General features: G+C 45.2%; 1 protein-coding gene across 1 annotated transcript in view; it reads left to right on the top strand.

The window, feature by feature from the left end:
- Positions 1 to 15,664, top strand: part of LOC124619769 (5'-3' exonuclease PLD3-like) — a 96,385-nt gene that overhangs the window by 20,392 nt on the left and 60,329 nt on the right. The window contains exon 2 of the mRNA XM_047146351.1: positions 598 to 752. Coding sequence (XP_047002307.1) covers positions 598 to 752 — 155 coding nt within the window. The remainder of the gene's footprint in view (positions 1 to 597; positions 753 to 15,664) is intronic.

Below are 15,664 nucleotides of genomic sequence, written 5' to 3'. Positions count from 1 at the left end.
TCCAATTATGACGATTAGGTAAAGATCTAGGAAATTAATGTTGCTTCGTATTATGTGTAGTTATGGGGAAGTTGTAGTACTGCTGCACATGCATATAATTTTTTTTTTAAATCACCTCCTTTTGTAATTCCATATACATCTGGAAGATCTGAATTTGTTGCGGTGTTCACTAATACAATCGGCTTTCATTTTATACTTCATATGATTAGCTTGCTGTGGTGGTTCAGTTGTTATTAATTTTATAATCTATCATAAGTAAAACAATAGCAATTTTCATATTATTTATCCCACAATTATGTGTGAAATCACAATTGGCACATCTTGTCACCATGATTTTTCTGGTGTACGTAATTTTTCTGTACCATGTTTGTTGTGTCTGTAATGCTGTTCAATTGAAAATATAGTATTCATGTCTGCTCCACTTTCAGTGATAAACCATGCATTCGGCACACAGCCAACATCATTCCTCACATACCTTGCTTGGGCAGCTAGCTGCTGCAAGCTGTTGAAACACTCACTGCTGCCTGTCACCCCATAAGTAAACCTCTTGTCATTTCACAAGCAAAATACACTTTCTTTTTCTCTTTCTCTTATCAGCCAGTGATAGAAGATGCTTCGAGTGTGGATGCCAATGGCCTGGATGGAGGTTGCGACGATGCTGTCGCAGAGGAGGGGGACCTTGAGCTGTGGGACTCCCGGTACATGCTCCGCGGGGACCAGCACAGTGCGGACGGAGCCTTTGGTAACTCCAGGTAATGCAATTAGGACTGACAGTGCTGCATTGGGAATGGAACTGCAAAGAGTAGCTCACTTGACACAAGCAAAGTTTTCAGTAACAAAGTCAATTTTCAACTGTTTTCCATCTGGTAAGGGCACATATTGTTAATCAAAGAGACAATAGAAATGTTAAGTAAATATTCTCCAGGTAGCTTCAGAAATGGACAAAAATGTGGAAACACTGTGAGAAGTGCATGCTTGAACATAACTGCAGATGGTAGCCAAACCTGCTGACTGCAATGTTCTGTTTGACCACAAATGACACTTGTGCAGTGTCCATAATGCATTCATTGTGTCTGTCATTGTCAGAACAGTGTTCTGTGCAGTTGAGTGCATTATGTTGGACCTAAATTAAGTCAAACACGGGCAAATGGTGGTGCTCATATGGTAGATGCCTCTGTAACCAAGGTAACCAAAGTGTTTTGTGTTCCAAGAGGCATGGTGTCAAAGATATATATACCACTTGCAAGGAAAGCAGGAAGATATATACACTTAGTCAAAATGTAGATAAATATGTTTTTTGTGTGATTGTGACAGTCATCATACACGATTGTGACTTAACAACGTCATACTTGCAAACCCTGTCGGCACCAAAACAGTGTGAAGGGAGCTCATAAAAGCAGGAAACTGCTGGGCGAGCTGGGATTCCAAAACCACTCAGCAGTGATGCTAATGCCTGTAGTGCAAGAACATGGTGCCAAATCCACAAAACCTGGAGCAATGGAAGAATGTCATTTTCCCCCAGTGGCTCACATCTCTTTTAGAAGTATGTGCTTGGCCACCATGGGGCCCCATCCCTTGCAGCAATACTTTCCTTGTCATGCTGCAAGTTGCTCCATCTACTATTCTTTTTTCCTCTCTGGCTTTTCATTGGATGGACTTCTTAGTGCTGATTGCGCATGGTTCTGGTTTGTGATTTGGACACTTATTTTCTTCCCTTCTACAGGAAAATAATAAGACTTTTCATTCTTAACTATGTGGACCCCTTGTTGGATTTGACTTGTTATTCCTTTTCTAAGTTGTCCAGTGTGGCGTACATTCCACCTTTTGTGCCTCTCTCTCTTTTCACCCTTCCTTCCCTTTTTATTTCCTCTTCCGTTGCTTTCATTGCTCTCCAAGAAAAGTCCTTCAGTGATGGGCATTCCCAATACCCATGTCGTCATGCATTCTGTCAAGACTGTGCTGGTACTGAGAGGGCATCTGGAGGAGTCTGTACTTTGGTTCATAGGGATGTCATCAGTGAATGAATGGATCTCTTTGTACCTCACTGGAGGCGATAGTGGTGCAGGTGCAAATGACATCAGTATTTACTATCTCTGACTGTAAGAATGCAATCTTGCAGCATGTGACAGGATATCTTCCTCTGACATTACTTTTCCTCAAGAGTAGTTGTTGATATCGGTATTTTTTAAATTCTGGACAGGTCAATATTATCTCAGTTGCTATTCTGAAAACTTTGATATAATTTAATACACAGTATGTTATCTTTCAGGCTAAAATTTATGAAAAGGAATTACTGTATAAAATATTTTAGCTTCAATGTTATAATCGAAAAGTACTAGTTCTGAATATACAGTTAAAATTTTTATTATTATTATTATTTTTTTTTTTTTTAGAAACATTGGAAATTGCGAATTATTTGCACATTTCAAATTTCTATTATTAATTGGACAATCTTGTTCTGTTTACTATGTTTATTTCTGGAGTCATTTACAATGTAATAATTAAAATTAATAATGTAACAAAAACTAGTTGGAATTCATTTGTTAAGAAAAATTATAAACCCTTTGGAATATTATTTCCACAGAGTTTGTGTGTCATAAGCTTGCTTCTGATGTGATCAGACATATTTTTGTATAATAAGTGCAAACAATTTAATTTAGGCTTCATTATTGTGAAAAATCAAAATATTGTATGATAGACTAAAATGTGAGAAAATCAGTGGAAAATATATTTATCTCAGTCTTCCAATTCATTTAGTTCAAACTAACCATTAGGGCCTAATGTTAGATTTTCAGCTTCAAAAATCACACCCATAGATAAGAACAACTTTAGCCATGTCAACTTCACAGGCTGAGTAAACTTGAAAGTTTAATGTAATCTTCGCTCCCCTCAAATCTTCATAACACTTTGTTTATTAATTACTAGAACTGGGCATTGTTTAGTATGGGTAGTAGATGGAAGAATGAAGGAGGGGGAAGATTAGAAGTGGTAACATTGAATAAAAAGTTATCAGGTTTCCAGCCACGTCAAGTGATAAGTTACATAATCTTTTGGCCAAGCATTCCTTGGCGATTGACAAGTGGTATGATCACCAGTGGGCTGCTGGTACACCCTTATATACACCAGCTGCTGGCTGCATGTCACTGGTGCTCACTGCATCACCATATGTGGGCATACATTGACTCGGTGTTTGATATGCCTGCTTCATCTGCGCCATCACTGGATCCCACGCTGTGCTGAGCTCAGGCCACCTATTCTGTTTAGGATGTTAGTGGTAATTTTCGTTTCAAAGGGTTCTTTAATTACACAGTCCCAGAAACCACTAGTGCAAGCCATGACAAAATTTCCTCAAATTGTATCTGATGGCCATTTTCAAGAGCATTTTCAGCTAAAGCTGATTTCTCTGGGTAGTATAGACAAAAAAAGTATCTCGTGCTTCTTCCTGCATTGTTCCATAGTGTGAACAGTTTGTCCGGTGTAAGACTTGCCACACTTGCAAGGTATCTTGTTGACCCCAGTTGTTCTGAGATATGCTGTCTCTGTAGCTGGTCTCAGGAGTTGGGGGATTTATGTCAGATGCCTGAAGATTGATTTGATCTTGTGTCTTTTTCAGCAGCCAGCTTATCTTGCCTGACCCAGAGTCACAGAAAGGCCAAAAAGCAAGTTTCTTTTCCTGCTCATTGTCAGTTGTCTTATTGTATTTCTTGCTTAAAATCATTTCATTTATTCGCTGAATATTGTAGCAGTTGTTCCTGAAGACCTTGCGTATGAGGCTTAGCTTGTGGGACAGATTATCAGTGTCTGATATCATTCTTGAACAATGCATCAATGTTTGTAACACAGTGCACTTCTGTGCTCAGAGATGGTGGCTGTTGTCATATAAGTACGGATTGATGTGGTAAGGTTTTCTATAGATGCTACGGCCAAGGCATCAGTGTCATTTGCGATGGGAAAGACACAAGATCAAACTGATCTTTGGGCCTCCGACAAAAGTCCTTCAATTGCTTAGACCCGTTAAACGTGCAGCAAGTCTCGAATACCTGGGGTGTACAAGGTACCTTGAGAGTTTGGCCAGTCTTACATTAGACAAACTATACAGGAAGGAGCATGAGAGATTTTGTTGCCCATGCTACGTCGAGAAATAGACTTCAGCTGAGCGTGCTTCAGAAAATGGTATCCATGACTGTGTAATTAAAGAAGCCTTTGAACTAAAAATCACCAGTACCCTAAATAGAGACAGTGGCCTGCAGCTTAGCATGGCTGGGATCCAGTGATTGTATAGTTGAAGTGGGCATGTCGAATGCCAAGTCAACATATGCTCCCACATTGGTGGTGCAGTTGCTAGACCGATTGCTGCTGCTACAATGGCAGCCTATTAAGATCTAAGGGAGTTTGAACATGGTGTTATTGTCGGTGCATGAGCAATGGGACACAGCATCTCAGAGATAGCGATGAAGTGGGGATTTTCTCATACGACCATTTCACTAGTGTATTGTGAATATTAGTAGTCCGGTAAAACATCAAATCTCCAACATCGCTGTGGCCGGAAACAGATTTGCAAGAATGGGACCAACAGTGACTGAAGAGAATTGTTCAGTGTGGCAGAAGTGCAACTCTTCTGCAAATTGCTGCAGATTTCAATGCTGAGCCATTAACAAATGCCAGTGTGCAAATCATTCAATGAAACATCATCGATATGGGCTTTTGGAGCCGATGAGCCACTCATGTACCCTTGATGAATGCATGACACAAAGCCTTATGCCTTGCCTGGGCCTGTCAACACCGACATTGGAATGTTGATGACTGGAAACATGTTGCTGGTCGGACGAGTTTTGTTTCAAATTGTATCAAGTGGATAGATGTGGAAGAGTATGGAAACAACCTCATGAATCCATGGAACCTGCATGTCAGCAGGGGACTGTTCAAGCTGGTGGAGGCTCTGTAATGGTGAGGGGCATTCACAATTGGAGTGATATGGGTCCCTTGATACATTAGATATGACTCGGGTGACAGGTGACACGTATGTAAGCATCCTGTCTGATCACCTGCATCCATTCATGTCCTTTGTGTATCCGACGGACTTGGGCTATTCCAACTGGACAATATGACATCCCACACATCCAGAAATGCTACAGAGTGGTGCCAGGAATACTCTTCTGTGTCTGAACACTTCCGCTGGCCACCAAACTCCCCAGACATGAACATTATTGAACAAATCTGGGATGCCTTGCAACATGTTGTTCAGAAGAGACCTCCATCCCCCCATACTCTAACGAATTTTAGGCAGCCCTGCAGGATTCGTGGTGTCGGTTCTCTCCAGCACTACTTCAGACATTAGTTGAGTCCATGTGTGCTTGCAGGAGCCTACACGATATTGGGCAAGTGTTCCAGTTTTTTTGGCTCTTCAGTGTATAATAGTGTACCAGCAGCTTAATGACAGTTATACCACTTGACAATGGCCAGTGTGTGCTTAGTCAAAAGGTCATGTAATTTTAATAACGTGATGCAGTTGGAAACCCGAGAACGTTTTATTCGCAATTTACAATGTTTACCTATCTCCATCCAGGCTACTTACAGAAGTTAAACTGACTGTATTAATCTAGCAGATCCCCTTCCTCCCCCCCTTTTTTTTCCTGCTTAGCGACTTCAGTGCACACCACCCTCTGTAAGGGAGTATCACTTCCTCTGGTAAAGGCCTTATGATTGACCAGCTTCACGGACCATGACCTGTGCCTCCTCAGTGGTTCTCCTACACATGTCAGTGCCGCCCATGGCAACTATTCAGCTGTCAATCTAATATGATCTCTTCCCCTGACCTTGTGGCTTAACTAAATTGGTCACTACTCGAGGACTTGGGTTACAGTGACCACTTTCCTGTGATGCTGTCAGTTCCTTGCCATCGCCAGACATAACTACTACCACATTGAAATGATTAATGGAAAATCTCATATAAGATGTGAAACAAATACTAACAAAGAGATAGAGGGGCTGGCCAGTACTTACCTCAGCTCAGTACAGCCGATAGATACACATAAAACAGAATGAAAATTTACATTCCTAGCTTTCGGAACTTTGTTCCTTCATCAGGGAGGAGAGAGGGGAAAAAGGGAAGAAGGGAAAGTGGATTCAGTTACTCACAACCCAGGTTATGAAGCAACAGGGAAAGGTAAACAGGGAGGGTAGCAAGGATGGAGGCATGGTTGTCAGAGGGAAGCCAAAGATATTCTACTGTAAGTACTGTGCCAGCTTCAAACCAAAGAGGATGCATACAGAAGTAAAGAGGTATATAGTATAAAGATAAACACAACTATGTAGGATGAAAAGATGCGTGAATGGCTAAAGAGGAAAGGGAAAGACGAGAAGACTGAAGAGTGAATGGGAGTGAGGTGGTTTAACGTAGGTTCAGTCCAGGGGGATGGCGGGATGAAAGGATGTGTTGGAGTGCAAGTTTCCATCTCCGCAGTTCAGAGGGACTGGTGTTGGGTGGGAGAAACCAAATGGCACATACGGTGTAGCAGGTTCCTAGGTCCCTAGAATTATGCTGGAGGGCATGCTCCGCTACTGGGTATTGGGCATCTCCTAGGCAGACAGTTCGTCTGTGTCCGTTCATGCGCTCAGCCAGTTTGGTTGTTGTCATGCCGATGTAAAAGGCTGTGCAGTGCAGGCATGTCAGTTGATAAATGACATGTGTGGTTTCACACGTAGCCCTGCCTTGAATTGTGTATGTTTTACCAGTAGCGGGGCTGGAGTAGGTGGTTGTGGGGGGATGCATGGGGCAGGTTTTGCAGCGGGGTCGGTTACAGGGGTAGGAACCGCTGGGTAGAGAAGGTAGTCTGGGAATATTGTAGGGTTTAACAAGGATGTTACGGAGGTTAGGGGGGCGACGAAAGGCAACTCTGGGTGGTGTGGGGAGAATTTTGTCAAGGGATGATCTCATTTCAGGGGTTGACTTGAGAAAGTCATATCCCTGGCGGAGTAATTTGTTGATGTTTTCGAGGCCAGGATAATATTGGGTGACAAGGGGGATGCTTCTGTGTGGTCTGGGGGTAGGAACATTGTTGTTGGACAGGGAGGAATGTATTGCTCGGGATATCTGTTTGTGGACAAGGTCTGCAGGATAGTTGCGGGAGAGGAAAGCACTGGTCAGGTTATTGATGTAGTTGTTGAGAGATTCGTCACTGGAGCAGATACGTTTGCCACGAATACCTAGGCTGTAGGGAAGGGAGCGTTTGATGTGGAAAGGATGGCAGCTATCAAAGTGAAGGTACTGTTGTTTGTTTGTGGGTTTGATATGGACAGAGGTGTGGATGTGAGCTTCAACAAGATGAAGGTCAACATCCAGGAAGGTGGCTTGGGTTTTGGAGAAGGACCAGGTGAAATTCAGATTCGAAAAGGAGTTGAGGTTATGGAGGAAATTAAGGAGTGTTTCTTCACCATGAGTCCAGACCACAAAGATGTCATCTATAAACCTATACCAGGCCAGGGGAAGCAGCTGTTGGGTCTTCAGGAAAGCCTCCTTCATGCGGCCCATGAAGAGGTTGGCATAGGAGGGAGCCATCCTGGTTCCCATGGCCGTTCCCCTGATTTGTTTGTAGGTCTGGCCTTCAAAAGTGAAGTAATTATGGGTGAGGATGAAGTTGGTAAGTGTGATAAGGAACGAGGTTTTTGGAAGATCTTCGGGTGGTCGTTGGGAGAGGTAGTGCTCAAGGGCAGAGAGACCATGGGTATGTGGGATGTTTGTGTAAAGGGATGTAGCATCTATGGTGACAAGAAAGGTTTCAGGTGGGAGAGGAGTGGGAATGGATTTGAGGCGTTCTAGGAAGTGGTTTGTGTCTTTGATGTAGGATGGGAGTCTGCGGGTGATAGGTTGTAGGTGCTGATCTACCAGAGCTGAGATACGTTCAGTTGGGGATTTGAAGCCTGCTACAATGGGACGGCCAGGATGGTTCTCTTTGTGGATTTTGGGTAATAGGTAGAAGGTAGGGGTACGTGGCTCAGGTGGAGTGAGTAAGTCTATGGAAGCCGTTGTGAGGCCTTGTGAGGGACCTTGGATTTTTAGGATTTTTTGCAGCTCAGTCTGGATGGAGGGAATGGGATCCTGGGTGACAGCTTTGTAGGTTGAGGTGTCAGAGAGTTGACGCAGTCCTTCTGCCACATACTCCACACGGTCAAGTACGACAGTTGTGGAGCCTTTATCCGCCGGGAGGATGACAATAGAGCGGTCTATTTTCAGCTCCTTAATGGCACGGGATTCAGCTGGGGTGATGTTGGGGGTTGTCGGGATGTTCTTCAAGAAGGACTGGGAGGCAACACTGGATGTGAGGAATTCCTAACACTGGATGTGAGGAATTCCTGAAATGTCTGCAAGGGATGGTTTTGGGGGAGGGGAGGAGGATCCCTTTGAGAAGGCAGTCGGAACTGTTCTAGACAGGGTTCAACACTGGGTCTAGTACTTGGGGGCTGTGTTTGGGTAGTGAAGTGATATTTCCAGTTGAGGTTCCGGGTGAATGAGAGGAGATCTTTAACCAGGGCAGTGTGGTTGAATTTAGGTGTGGGGCTAAAGGTTAAGCCTTTTGAGAGAACAGATGTCTCTGGAGGAGAGAGGGATCTGGATGAGAGGTTTAGGACTGAATTGGGACTGGTGATATGTGGCATTTGACTGTGGTTATAGTTGAGATTTGGTCTGTGTGGGGTATGTGCTGGTATGGGGAGATTGAGTAGGGTGGCTAGGCTAGGTTTGTTGGCTATGAGGGGGGTTTGTTGAAGGTTCTGTTGTGGTTGGTGTTTTTGAGGGATAGGGAGAGGGACCCCACTTCTTAGGTGTTGCACTAGCACTGTGGATAGTTTTTTCAGGTGGTGTGTGGCATGGAACTCAAGTTTGCAGCTGGCTTCTAGGATGATGTTCCTCAGTGTGTTCTCCAAGCAAGGGTTTGAGAGGTGGAGGACTTTGAAGAGAGATAGGAGCTGTTGGGAGTGGTGGTTACATGAAGTAGTGTAGAGATTCAGGACAAGTTGGGTAAGGGCTAAGGATTGAAGGTTCTGGAAGTCCAGGAGAGACTGGTGGAAGGAGGAATTGCACCCAGAGATGGGAACTTTTAAGGTAAGCCCTTTAGGGGTAATTCCAAAGGTTAAACAGGACTGGAGTACCACATTGAGCACTTCAGAGCCACCTTGCCTTCATATGCCTCTCTGTCAGATTGTATTGATGAGTTTATGCAAGATGTCTGACACAATCATTCACATCACTGGAACTGGTATTTCCCATTCTACAGGTCCCCCCCCCCCCCCTCACTATCAGCTAGTGCCCTGGTTGACCAAAGACATTGCAATACCTATTCAGGATCATCAACTAGCCCTGCAATGATTCAAATGACATACTACACAGATCAACATTATCACTTTTAAGTGACTTCATGCTAAGACTCACTATCTAATCAAACACAGTAAGAACTTCGCAGTGGGTCCACAACTCTTTTGTGGATATGCGCGTGGCGAACACGGGACCCTGCGTTAATGCGGCTCTCTTTCCTTTCCGCACTGCATACCTTCCTTTTCCACATCCCTCCCCGCCCCCCATCCTTCCTCGCTCCCTTCCCCCACCTCTTCCCTTCCCCTTCTCCCTCTCTTTGGGAGTATGTTTTGTGCCTACATCCGGAGATGGACACTTGTAACTTTAATACATAGTTCCTCTTCTTTGCCCTCTCGGCTGGAAAGTCTGTGTCCTCTTTTTGTTCTGTTTTCCTTTCTTCTTCTCTTTACTCTCTTCTTCTCCGCTGCGGTGTTTGAGACCTCTCTTCTTTCCTTTTCTTTGTTCCTCCTTTTCTCTTTCTTTCCTTCCTGTGCGCATCTGAAGGCCGACCCATGCATTGCCTCATGTAGCTGGTGACGGGGTAACGCGTAATTCCCCACCCCAGGTAGACAAGTACTATATATACGTATCCCCTGGTAAAGGCCAAGCCCAGGGATGGGTGATTATCCGAGTTGATACCTTCCAAATGTATCGATTGGTTCCTCTGTCCATTTCTCGGGAGGTGTAACCTAAGGTGTGGACCACCACCTAAGGCGGGAAGGCGGGAGGAAGGAGCATGCCCTTGGAGACGCCGGTAATCATGGGGGGGGGGGGGGGGGGGGGGGGTACTTTCGCAATGGTTTCCTCTATGTCTACAACTTCTGCCCACAAGAGAAAGCTAGATGAGTCTCAGCCATTGACAATTCTTCCATCAATGCCAAAGTTGCTAATTGTTTCTCAGTCTGATGAAGGTCAAGTCTTCTCCACAATCATCCCTTTCATTATTCAGAATGGCGTCAATGCAATTGCAGGTCCTGTAAAATCTTGGTTCCGATTACGAAATGGCACCTTGTTGTTAGAAACAGTCAGTGACCTCCAGGCACAAAAACTGCTGCACACTACACTGCTACACACCTTCCCTGTCCGAGTGGAGGCGCACCGTACATGAAATTCAACATGCGGGGTGGTTTATACATGCTCACTTGACAGATTATCCAATGAGGACATTCAACACTACTTGTCTGACCAGGGCATAATGGCCATACATCGAGTCATGAAAAGGGTTGACAAGGGCTTGGTACCAACCTGTACTCTCTTCTTGACGTTTGGCAGAGTTCATCTTCCATTGAACATTAAAGTGGGATATGAGATCATTTTAGTTCACCCTTACATCCCCAACCCTACATGTTACTATAAGTGGCAGCGGTTTAATCATACCAGCCAGTTGTGTTCCAGTCTGGCCAAATGCATTACATGTGGCAGGGATACCCATGAGGGTGACCGTCCACCTCCATCCCCTCATTGCATCAACTGTATGGGCGACCACGCTGCTTCTTCTAGAGATTGCCCTATTTTCAAAGATCAATGAATTATTCAGGAAATCTGAGTGAAGGAGAAGGTGTCCACATATGCTGCTTGTAAGTTATTCACCAGTAGAAAGCCCACTGTGCTCCCAGCAGGTAAGTATAGCACTATCCTTGCATCTCCTCGGCCTACTAAGGAGGTAGCTACACATACTTGTGATCTCACCTTTAGTGCTACGCTCGTCAGATTGGCCAGCCCATAGATCGCCCGTTCATCCTTGCCAGTATTGCCTGCTCACTCTCATGCTCACCCTTCATTGGCTCTTGCTAAATCACGGTCCCCAATATCGGACACCCAGACTTCCAAAAAAGAGCCTGCTCATGAAGATTTTTTACGTACCCTGACCTCCCAACCGTCATTTCCTCCCTCCTCTCACCGCCCTGCTTCCAAGAAGGCTCAAAAGAAACAAAGTTCCTCTCCTTCTCTGCCACAGCATGTCTCATGTCCAGCACCACCCAGTGGTAGCTGCCCTCGGCCATCTTCCGTGTCACTGAGACGCACCGCTGGTGGCCGATCCACCAGCCGATCACTGGCAGCAGGAGCTGCCCCTGAGCAACATATGGATCAGGATCTTCTGCCTTTGGCTGAAAGCCATTCCACACCATCGGCTGCCGGCTCTCAGCGGTCATTGAGTTAATGACAACTGTGGTGAGATTTTTCCCTTTTCTGTTCGCCCTGTAGTTTGTAGTTGAATTCGACGGTTATCTGGCATGTCTAGTTTCTCTCCGATCTCTGAGCTCACTGTCGCGCATGATACCTTCTTAGTGGACCCAGTCACAATTTCTAAGTAATTGTGTCAACGCTTTGCTGAGATTTCGAGCTCTTCAAATTACCCTCCCAATGAAACGAGCAGTGGAAGTGCGACCTCTTGCTTTCTCCTCTCAAAATCGCGAAAGCTGTAATACTGTTTTCTCTTTGCGGGAACTCCAACTTGCACTCTCTTTCTCTTGCTCTTTCGCCTCGGGACTAGATGGCATCCACATCCAAATGTCTGTGTTATCTCCTTTGCTTTTATAATCGAATTTGGACCAACAGTACCTTTCCCAGAAGATGGCGGGAAGCTGTCATCATTCCTATTCTGAAACCTGGAAAGGACAAACATCTCCCCTGTAGCTATCACCCCATATCTCTCACGAGTAGTGTATGTAAGGTTTTGGAGTGGGAACTGCCGTTTAGGCTGGTGGCAGGAGTCCTGAAACCTGTCCAATGTGGTTTCCAAAAGCATTGTTCTGCAGTTGACCATCTTGTTCCTCTCTCCACTTACATCATGAACAATTTTCTCAGGAACAGCAAATGGTAGCAATATTTTTTGATCTGGAGAGAGCATATGATACCTGTTGGGGGACAGGCATCCACCGCACACAGTTCTCTTGGGGCTTTTGAGGTCGGCTACCCCTTTTTATTCGTGAATTTATGACAGAGCGCACCTTTCAGGTGCGGGTGCACACCACACTCTTCCCATACTTTCACCCAAGAAAATTGGGTTCCCCAGGGCTCTGTGCTGAGTGTTGTACTGTTTGCCATCGCCATAAATCCAGTTATGGATTATCTTCTTCTCGATGTCTCTGGCTCCCTCTTTGTCAACGATTTTCTAATCTATTACAGCTCTCAATGGACCAGCCGTCTTGAATGACGTCTTCAAGGATGTCTCGATCGTCTCCACTCATGGAGCATCAAAACCAGCTTCCGCTTTTCTCCCAGTAAGACCATCTGCGTAAATTTTTGGCATCATGCAGAGTTTCCTCCTCCTTCCCTACACCTAGGCCCTGTCGACCTTCCATTCGCCGATGTCACCAAATTCTTGGGACTTATGTTTGATAGAAAACTGTGCTGGTCTTCCCACATTTCGTATCTCTCAGCTCGCTGTATGCAATCACTCAACACCCTCTGTGTTCTGAGTGGTGCCTCCTGGGGAGCAGACCAAGTGGTCCTCCTTCACCTATATCGTGCCTTAGTGCACTCAAAATAGGACTATGGAAGCCCACTTTACTCCTCTGCACAGCCGTCTATTCTCTGGCGTCCATCACCGTGGATTGCTCTTAGCATCTGGAGCTTTTTATACCAGCCCTGTGGAGAGCCTTTACGCTGAGACTGCTGAACCTCTGCTGTCCAATCGGTGAGCTGTCCTACTGACTCGTTATGCTTGTCATCTGTCTTCCATGCCCACCCATCTGACCTATGTCCTTTTTTTGACGCCTCCCTGGATTTAGGGTATGCAGGCCACCCCTCCTCCCTACTACCACCGGGAGTCAACTTCCGTCAACTATTGCGTTCCCTTTCCTTTCACTTTCCTAAAACTTTTTTTGACAAATTGGAGTACAGCGCCACCTTAACTTCGTCCCCAGACCTGCCTTCTCCATGCCCTTTGTCAGCTTCCCAAGGATGATATCCTCCCTATAGTTTGTCGGCCATTTGGTACTTTATGCGCACAAATGGAGGATGCCGCATTTATTTACACTGATGGCTCAAAGACCACATTTGGTGTTTGGGGAGCCTATATTGTTGGCAACACCACTAATAGATTTCGGCTTCCCGACCAGTGTTCAGTTTTTACTGCAGAGCTTTATGCTGTTCTCCAGGCTGTCCAATATGTCCGTCGCCACAAGTGGCTACAGTATATTATATGCCCAGATTCGCTCAGCTCTCTTCTCAACCTCCAAGCTCTTTATCCTGTCCACCCTGTGGTCCATCAGATTCAAGATAGCCTCCTCTTGGGGGTGTCTCTGTGGTATTCCTCTGGATCCCAGGGCACATTGGTATCTGCAGAAACGAGGCAGCTGATAAAGCAGCCAAGGCTGCAGTCTTTCTTCTTCAGCCCACTGTTCACATGGTCCCCTTTGCAGATCTACAGGGCATTTTTTGTCATCGTGTTACTCTTTTATGGCACACACATTGGTCTACACTTCCCAATAATAAGTTACGGGATGTAAAAAATCTTCCCTATGCTTGGACCTCTTCCTCCGAGCCTGTTTGTCGAGAGGGGGTAATTTCAACTAGACTCCAGGTAGGGTACTGTCTTTTTAGCCATTGACATCTTTTAAGTGGTGATTCTCCCCCGCTTTGTTCTCACTGCTCTCAACCATGGACAGTGAGACACCTTTTACTTCAGTGCCCCTATTTTAGTCCACTACCCACCCATTTGCAGTTGTTGCCTGATATATCTTCCCTTTTAGCAGATGACATGCATTCAGCCGATTGCGTCCTTGAGGTTATCAGTGTCAATGACATGACATCGGTCATTTGAAGCTCCTTTTTGGGGAATACAACCCCCTCCCCCCCTCGTTCATTAGTAGTTTTCTAAGATTTCCTTCCGTTTTTAGTTTTCCTCCTCCTTGAGTTTTGCTCCCATTGCTGCTGATTTCGCATTTGGTTTTTTACCCTTCCCTAAGCCACAGAATAGGCACTTATGACCAAAGCAGTTTTGTGCCCTAAAACCATAAAAAAAACACAGTAAGAAGAAATGTTGGGAGTGCTATGTCTCCTCCCTGGTGACTTGCGCATTGTTCTTGGGTGTGGGCCAAGGTTCGTGGTCTTGTAGGTCACCTCCCCACCCCAGTCCTTAAGCCAGGCAAGAACCCAGTGTCTCTTGACAGTTACTGGCCAATTAGCCTGACCAACATATTCTATAAGCTACTTGAAAGGGTTATTGCCCACAGATTTTACTTGCTGGGTTCATGAAAATTGGGACCTTTTGCCCCCCCTGCCCCCCCCCCCCTTCCGCCTCCCCAATCAGTGTTGTTTCGTTTCTGGGAGTTCGATCCCAAACTGATCATCCGCTTAGGTTGGAAATGGCAATCTGACAGGCTGTTTCTAAACGACTGCACCTTGTGGCATACAACATCACTTGGTGTCATCAAATTTTATTCAGCCTCCACGACTGGGTGTTACGAACCCCACCCTACTGATAATTATTAGTCAGTTTTTATCCCAACTGTTGTTGGCATTTCTGTCAGTACTTTTTCAGCTTGTTATGGCTCCAAGAGAACAGTGGTGCACAGAACTCCGTATTGAGTGTAACTCTTCAGCACCATCAAGGGTTAGTGACCCTGTTGGACTGCTGGTCACTACTGCATTGTACGACAATGGTTTTTGCATTTGGTACGACTTTCACTTGGTAGTCTCTGCTGAAGACTGGCTACTAGGTGCCATCCAGTGGGCCTTTGCATTTTCTTTTTACCATGGTTTCCAGTTCTCTTCTACGACGACATGAGTCACGTATTTCTGCAGCCGTATCATCGTCCATCCTGACCTGGAACTCTACTTAGGTACCCAGAACTTGTACATTGTAGCAGAGTCCCATTTCTTGTGTCTCATGTTTGATCAAAAGCTGATTCGGTTTCCCGATATTTGTCTCCTAAAGACTAGCTGCATTCAGAAGCTTAATGCTATCTGCTTCCTTCCCAGCACATCCTGGGGTGTGGATCATACTACTCTTATTTGTATTTACAGGACACTGGTTTCATCCTGACTCAGCTATGGTTGCCAGTTTTATGGCTTGACAGCTCCTTCAGCTCTGAAACTGTTATACCAAGTCCACCATCATGGGTTCTCTCCGGCCACTTGTCCTTTAGGCAATGTCCTTGCTGAATCATCTGTCTTCCCTCTTGAGATTCAATGGTATCAGTTCTTGGTCTTCCATCCAATCACCAATTGACAATTCCCTGATCATCCCATGTAACCCATTCTCTTTAGATACAAGGCATGTCATCATCCTGATTCCCGCCCTTGAGTAAGATTTAAAGTTGGAATGCGTCTTGTTTCCCTCTGCTGAGATCTCCATCTCCTCTTCCT

The sequence above is a fragment of the Schistocerca americana genome, chromosome 6 (assembly GCF_021461395.2).
Source record: "Schistocerca americana isolate TAMUIC-IGC-003095 chromosome 6, iqSchAmer2.1, whole genome shotgun sequence".
Classification (NCBI taxonomy): domain Eukaryota; kingdom Metazoa; phylum Arthropoda; class Insecta; order Orthoptera; family Acrididae; genus Schistocerca; species Schistocerca americana.
Note: the sequence above shows the minus strand (reverse complement) of the source record. Positions and strands in the feature narration are given on the sequence as shown.